Here is a 7,875-nt window from a genome sequence, read left to right on the forward strand (position 1 = left end):
GGGAAAGGCATGTCCCCGAGTGACCCTCAGGGCCCTCCTAGCAGTGACCCCCTGGTGGGGCCCACAGCACCCGCCAGCCCAGCTCCCCTGGTGGGGGAGCCTCCGGCCTGGTCCCGGCGTGACACAGGGCCAAGACGACAGGGTAGGGGCCCAGGCCGGGGTCCTGCGTCCTTCCCTCCCAGGGCCTAAGCTGTCCCCCACCTCCTGGGCCACGTCCCGGGGCTCTGACCAGCCGCCTGGCCCAGAGCTGGGCTCGGGCAGCTGCGACGTCACGGCTGCAGACACGGAAAGGGGTCAGTGGCTTCGGCACTGAGGTCTGCCGCCACGCCGGACCCCGCCAGCAGGCTGGGGTGTCGGGTGGGGGCCGGGCTCCGGGCAAAAGGAAGCTGCGGTTTGCCCTGCGGGAGGTGGGGGGAGGGCAGTGTCCGTCGAGGCGGGGAAGACCCGCGGCTTGCAGGGGCAAGGAAGGAGGGTCCCTCTGCCACCCCGGGGTGGGGACGGGGGAGGCGGGAACAGAGTCTGGGGGCAGGGGCTGGGGCGCCACCGCCCCCGCCCGCCCCGTGACCCTGCGTCTCTCTGCTGCTTCCAGAAACATGGGCCAAGCGAGCCGGGCCCTGGGCTGGGCCGTGGTGGCCGTCCTGGCCCTGCAGGCGGCGGCCCGGAGCGCCCCCAGCACCCTGGGCTGCGAGGCCGGGCTGTTCGCCGACCTGAGCGCGCGGGAGATGCAGGCCGTGAGCAGCTTCCTGTGGTCCAGGAAGGAGCTGCGGCTGGAGCCGGCCAGCGCCCCGAGCATGGCCAAGAACTCCGTGTTCCTGATGGAGATGCTGGCGCCCCGCAAGCAGCACGCGCTGCGCTTCCTGGACCGGGGCGAGCGCCGGCCGCCGCGGGAGGCCTACGTGGTCATCTTCTTCGGCGCGCAGGCGCAGCCCAATGTCACCGAGTACGCCGTGGGGCCCCTGCCCTGGCCCTACTACATGCGGGAGCTGCCCCCGCGGCCCGGGCACCGCGTGTCCTGGTCGTCGCGGCCCATCGCGGCGGCCGAGTACGCGCTCCTGCAGCAGTTCCTGCAGAACGCCACGCGGCCGCTCGAGCCCTTCTTCCTGGCCACCACCGGCTTCTCCTTCCGCGACTGCCGCGACCGCTGCCTCACCTTCACCGACGTGGCGCCCCGCGGCCTGGCGTCGGGCGAGCGGCGCTCCTGGTTCATCGTGCAGCGCTTCGTGACCGGCTACTTCCTGCACCCCACGGGGCTGGAGCTCCTGGTGGACCACCAGAGCACCGACACCCGCGAGTGGCGCGTGGAGCAGCTGTGGTACAACGGCCAGTACTACGGGAGCCCCGAGGAGCTGGCCCGCAAGTACGAGGCCGGGGAGGTGGACGCCGTGGTCCTGGAGGACGTGCCAACGCCGAGCAAGGAGGGCGTGGAGGAGCCGCCGTTCTTCTCCAACTACCAGCCGCGCGGGGACTTCCCCACACCCTTCACGGAGGCGGCGCCCCGCGTGGCGCAGCCTGGGGGCCCCCGCTACGAGCTGCGGGGCAACACGGTGCACTACGGCGGCTGGAGCTTCGCCTACCGGCTGCGCAGCTCGTCGGGCCTGCAGGTGCTGGACGTGCGCTTCGGGGGCGAGCGGGTGGCCTACGAGGTGAGCGTGCAGGAGGCCGCGGCGCTGTACGGCGGCCACACGCCCGCGGGCATGCAGACCAAGTACATCGACGTGGGCTGGGGCCTGGGCAGCGTCACGCACGAGCTGGCCCCCGGCATCGACTGCCCCGAGACGGCCACCTTCCTGGACGCACTGCACTACTACGACAGCGACGAGCCCGGCCTCTACCCCCGCGCGCTCTGCCTCTTCGAGATGCCCACGGGCGTGCCCCTCCGGCGCCACTTCAACTCCGACTTCTCGGGCGGCTTCAACTTCTACGGGGGCCTCCGGGGCGAGGTGCTGGTGCTGCGGACCACGTCCACCGTCTACAACTACGACTACATCTGGGACTTCATCTTCCACAACAACGGCGTGATGGAGGCCAAGGTCCACGCCACCGGCTACGTGCACGCCACCTTCTACACGCCCGACGGGCTGCGCCACGGCACCCGCCTGCACACGCACCTGCTCGGGAACATGCACACGCACCTCGTGCACTACCGCGTGGACCTGGATGTGGGAGGTACCCCGCCCCACCCCGCCCCTGCCCCGCCCGCCCCACGCCTGCCAGCGCCTGCTTCCTTCCGGGGGCAGCTCCACTGTCCACTGGAGACCCCTGACCCTCCCCTCCACCCTCCTCCCCCTCTTCTTCCTCATCCTGCTCCCCTACTCACCTCCTCTTCCTTTCCCTACACTTCTTCCTCCTCCTCTTCCTCATCTCTCTTCCCCTCCTCTCCCTCCTCCTCCTCTCCCTCTTCCTCCTCTTCCTCTTCCTCCTCTTCCTCCTCCTCTTCCTCTTCCCCTCCTCTCCCTCCTCCTCCTCTTCCTTTTCCTCCTCCTCCTCTTCCTCTTCCTCCTCTTTCTCTTCCTCCTCCTCTTCCTCTTCCATCCCTCCCCCTCGCCTTCCTCCTCTTCCCCCTCCTCCTTCTCCTCCTCCTTTACCTCCTCTTCTTCTCCCTTCTCCTCCTCCTCCTCTTCTTCCTCTTCCCCTTCTCTCCCTCCTCCTCCTTCTCCTCCTCTACCTCCTCTTCTTCTCCCTCCTCTCCTCCTCTTCCCCTTCTCTCTCTCCTCCTCCTCTTCCTCTTCCTCCTCCTCTTCCTCTTCCATCCCTCCCCCTCCCCTTCCTCCTCTTCCTCCTCCTCCTTCTCCTTCTCCTCCACCTCCTCCTCTTCTCCCTCTTCCTCCTCTTCTTCCTCCTCCTCTTCCTCTTCCTCTTCTTCCCCTTCAATCCCCCCTGCTCCTCCTCCTTCATATCCTCCCCATCCTCATCCCTCACCCCTCATCTCCCTCCTCCCCCTCCTCTCCCTCCTCCTCTCCCCCCCGCAGGCTCCAAGAACAGCTTCCAGACGCTGCGGATGACGCTGGAGAACGTCACCAACCCCTGGAGCCCAGGGCACCGCTTGGTGCAGCCGACGCTGGAGCGGACCAAGTACTCCCGGGAGCGCCAGGCGGCCTTCCGCTTCGGGCAGAAGCTGCCCCCGTACCTGCTGTTCACCAGCCCCAAGGAGAACCGCTGGGGCCACCAGCGCAGCTACCGCCTGCAGCTGCACTCCATGGCGCACCAGGTGCTGCCGCCCGGCTGGCAGGAGGAGCGCGGCGTCACCTGGGCCAGGTGAGCGCGGACGCGGGCTCGGCGCGGTGGCGCACGGGGCGCGCGCGCACCGGCGCGCACAGGCCCACACGCGTGTCCCCGCAGGTACCCCGTGGCCGTGACGCGCTTCCGGGAGTCGGAGGTGAAGAGCAGCAGCCTCTACAACCAGAACGACCCCTGGGACCCGCCCGTGGTCTTCGAGGAGTTTCTGCGCAACAACGAGAACATCGAGAACGAGGTGCGGGCCCCGCTCCCCGCCCCCCAGGCCCTCCCCCAGGCGCCCCCCCCCTCCTCCGCTCACGCGCGCGCTGTCCCCCGCAGGACCTGGTGGCCTGGGTCACCGTGGGCTTCCTGCACATCCCCCACTCCGAGGACATCCCCAACACGGCCACGCCCGGCAACGCCGTGGGCTTCCTGCTCCGGCCCTTCAACTTCTTCCCGGAGGACCCGTCGCTGGCGTCCAGGGACACGGTGATCGTGTGGCCCCGGGTCAACGGCCCCAACTACGTGCAGCGCTGGATCCCCGAAAACCTGGCCTGCGACACGCCGCCCCCATTCAGCTACAACGGTACTTTCGGACCGTGACACCCAACGGACAGGGACTCCAGACCTGGGGGCTGCTTCTCAGGAGCCCCCACGCAGAGGAATCACCCCCACCCTGCCCAACCCCTGCAAAGACCCCCCATGAGAGCCCAAATACTAGATTTACCCACCACATTAAAAAGGTCGTTAAAAACAACCCAAGTCAGGGCCGGAGAGAGTACAGGGGGAGGGGGGAGGGGGAAGGGGGGAAGGGAGAGGGGGGCGCTGGCCTTGCACGCGGCCGACCCAGCTCAATCCCCGCCACCGAAAGGGGCCTCCAGGGCAGGCGTAATCTCTGAGCACAGAACCAGGAGTCAGCCCTGAGCACTGCCGGGCTTGGCCCCCAAGCAAAGAAGCCAAGTCAGACCAGTCTCTCCCGACAGGCACTAGAAGGGGAAGTGGGAGGTTTCGCCAGACCACCAGGCCTGCGCCCAGGGGCCACTGATTCGACTTCTAGGGGCAGAGATCAGCTGAGGAACAGCGGAAGCCGCGTGCACGGGTGCGAGAGCAGTAACGCCTCTCTGCAGAGCCTGCCACAAAGAACTGTCTGCAGGGCTGCCTGGAGCCCCTTTGATCTGAGACCCAAACAGTAACACCTGTGCTGGTAGGAAGAGAGTTACAGTACAGGCACTGAGAGAGAGAGAGAGAGAGAGAGAGAGAGAGAGGGAGAGAGAGAGAGAGGGAGGGAGGGAGAGAGAGAGAGAGGGAGGGAGGGAGGGAGAGAGAGAGGGAGAGAGAGAGAGGGAGAGAGAGTCTGGTATGAGCAGGGCAGAGAGAGAAAGAGAGGGAAGGGGAAAGGAGGGAGAGCAGAACAGAGAGGGAGGGAGAGCAGGATGGAGAGAGGGAGGGGAGAGGGAGAGGGAGAGCTGCGTGTGAGTAGAGAACAGAATGTGTGAGAGTTGGGGTATGAGCAGGGAGCAGAGTGTGTGTGTGTGTGTGTGAGAGAGAGAGAGAGAAAGAGAGAGAGGGAGTGAGAGAGAGAAGGAATGAGAGAGAGGGAATGAGAGAGAGAAAATGAGTGAAAGAGGGAATGAGAGAGAGGGAATGAGAGAGAGAATGAGAGACAAAAAGAGAGAGAGAAAGAGACAGTGAGAGAGAGGGAACGAGAGAGACGGGGGAGGAGCAGGTGCCTGGCGTGGGCGGGGCACAGGCGGTGCGGAGAGGCAGCAGGGGGCCAGGGCCTGGGCATGTCTGTAGGTAAATAATAGATGATACATAATGGATAGCTGAACAGACAAACCAATTGATCAATCAGTAGAAAGATAAGGTAGTAAATGTGTGATAAGGAGTTGATAGATGATGAATTGATAATAGGTAGTAAGTACTCCCCTTGCCATAATTTTTTTACCAGATTCAAATACATGCACATGTGGGGGTGCACACACACACACACACACACGGCCCTAAGGTACCTTGGCAGTACGCTGGGGCGGGTGGGCAGGTGAGACAAGATTAACCAAATTATTTCTCAACTGCACGTTCTTTGAGGACTCAGCCTAAGCCCCTCACCCTCTCCTGCTGCATCGGCCCTGCTCCCCGAGGCCCAGAAGGCACTGGCACCTATGCCCACACCTGGCCCTGCCCTGCACTTTTGAACAGGACAATTCCCTGTTCCGGGGCCACTTCAAAGCCCTGAGCTGGCATTCCTGATGGCAGGGGCATCTGAGAGCGGTGACCCATATCAGGGCGGGGGTTGGAGCCAAAGGTTCAGCTGGGAAGTTCAAGAACACCCGCCAAGGGGCTGGAGCAATAGCACAGCGGGGAGGGCGTTTGCCTTGCACGCAGCCGACCTGGGTTCGATTCCCGGCATCCCATATGGTCTCCTGAGCACTTCCAGGAGTAATTCCTGAGTGCATGAGCCAGGAGCAACCCCTGAGCATCGCCAGGTGTGACCTAAAAAGCAAAAGAAAAAAGAAAGAAAGAACACCCACCAAGCCTGCGGCTTCTCTGCTCAGGGAGCCAAAGACGGGGTGCGGAGTCAGGCCCCGTCACAGCCTGCAGACCGGGCCCGTCGCCCACAGCCCCACACCACACTGCCTGGACTCAGCGTCCAGCTGGCAGATGCAAGGATCAGGGCTCCCAAGGACACGCTGACCAGGCCCGGGGTCTCTCGGGGGGCCCAGAGGCCCAGAGCACCCAGGAGACGAGGCAGGCAGTGCTTCTGGAAGCTTCTCCCTCCCAAGCCTGGGGCCCGGTCCCCAGAGGGAGTGCGGCCACGGCGGGTCCCCTGGGCCCCTCCCAGTGAGAGCAGCACCGAGGGAAAGCCGGGGACTCTGGGCAGCTGCTCAGCTCCAGAGACCTGTGCCCAGGGCCACGGACATGGTCCTGCCAGCCCTACTGGGCATCGCACCCGGACGCTGACCCCGGCTCCCGCTGAGTGTCGCACCCGGGCGGGTCCCCCAGCTCCCTCTGTTGGGGGGAGCTCAGTCTGACGCTGCCTCCACCTTCTTAAAGGATGAGATAGGAACCCCAATAACTTAAGATGAAAAGTAACTCAGATACACCCGTCCCTGGGGCCGGAGCGATAGCACAGCGGGGAGGGCGTTTGCCTTGCATGCCGCCGGCCTGGGTTCAATCCCCGGCATCCCATATGGTCTCCCCAGCACTGCCAGGAGTAATTCCTGAGTGCACGAGCCAGGAGTCACAGAAGTAACCCCTGAGCATCTCTGGGTGTGACCCAAAAAGAAAAAAAAAAAAGATACACCCGTCCCTGCTGAGAGCCCTGGCATGGCTTCAGGAGGGGTGAGACCGAGTCCCGGCAGCCGCCCACACGCCCCAACAGTGCCACCGCGCCCAGGGACGGGCCCCATGGCCTCAAGATTGCGGGGCCAAAGAGATCCCAGGCACACCCTGAGGGAGGGATGAAAACCCCAGAGCTTCTTGGGGTCAGAGTGGAGTGACCTCCCCGCCACCCTCGTGCTTCCGGTGTTTAAATAAAGTGGCAGGAAAAGTCAAAAATAGAAAAATAAAGATAGGGAGACCCAGGGCCTGCAGGAGGCCAGCTGGCCCCGTGGTCCACGTAGCATCCTGGTCCAGCCCCTGTAACTACTGTCCTGCACGGTGTGCGTGGCCCGTGCTGGGTCCGCTGCAGGGTCCAACCGGTCTCTCGCTCACTGCTCCCTTTGCCTCCCCTGTGAGTGCATGGTCGTTCCAAACGAAGCAGCCTCTCTTGCAAGCGCAGCCACAGAGAGATGGGTAGGCAAAGGAGGTGGGCGCCCTGGCAGCTGGCTCGGGCTCCTGAGGCCCCGCCTGCAAACAGTCCTGCCAGGGGCCCGCGGCACGTCCAGATACTGTGACGGGAGGGTTCAGCCGCTTTCAGCTTCCCACACCCCACAGCGGGGCCGGGAGAATAGAACACTGCATGGGAGCGATACAACCAGTGCCGTCCTACTGAAAACTGCACAGCTCGCGCAGAAGAGGAGAGAAACGTTAATTTAAAATCGGAGGCACAGGGCTGGAGCGATAGCACAGCGGGGAGGGCGTTTGCCTTGCACACGGTGGATCCAGGGTCAACTCCCAGCATCCCCCAAGCACCGCCAGGAGTAATTCCTGGGTGAAGAACCAGGAATAACCCCTGTGCATTGCTGGGTGTGACCCAAAAAGCAAAAAATAAATAAAATAAAATAAAATCAGAAGCACCTGCCAGTGAAATAGTGTAGCGCGCACACACACACACACACACACACACACACGCTCCGCCCCCGCAAGCCCTCCTGTAGGACTGCAAGAAGTTACTCCGCACCGCCGCCAGTCGGGCGCTAGGTGGCGCCGCTGCGCCTCTGCGCCTTGCGCGAAGCTTCCCACTGCCCAGTTTGCACCGCAAGGTCCAAGTTCATGGTCCAGGGCCAGGAGCCTGGGGAGGACCAGAAGACAACGGAGATTAAAGAGATGCCGGCGCCTGCCCTCCCGCAGGGGAGCACTCCTGAGAGCCGGCGTGCGGGGGGCAGGGGGTCTCCCTAATTCTCCCTCCCGTGGTTCCACTGCCCTCTGCCCCAGACGCCAAGACTGGGAACCCCCCACACGTCCTGGAAACGCACCCCGCCCCTCCCCCACGCTGAG

At 64.2% G+C, this 7,875-nt stretch overlaps 1 protein-coding gene across 1 annotated transcript; it reads left to right on the plus strand.

Annotated features, from left to right (window-relative positions):
* The first annotated feature begins 593 nt into the window (after window positions 1–593).
* AOC1 (amine oxidase copper containing 1) lies at window positions 594–3,939 on the plus strand. Its single transcript, XM_055130202.1, has 4 exons — window positions 594–2,166; window positions 2,970–3,255; window positions 3,340–3,472; window positions 3,556–3,939. Exons 1-4 carry the CDS (start codon window positions 594–596, stop codon window positions 3,817–3,819), a joined length of 2,256 nt encoding a protein of 751 aa, XP_054986177.1. The 3' UTR covers window positions 3,820–3,939.
* The last annotated feature ends 3,936 nt before the right edge of the window (window positions 3,940–7,875 follow it).

Source organism: Sorex araneus, chromosome 1 (assembly GCF_027595985.1).
Source record: "Sorex araneus isolate mSorAra2 chromosome 1, mSorAra2.pri, whole genome shotgun sequence".
Taxonomy (NCBI): domain Eukaryota; kingdom Metazoa; phylum Chordata; class Mammalia; order Eulipotyphla; family Soricidae; genus Sorex; species Sorex araneus.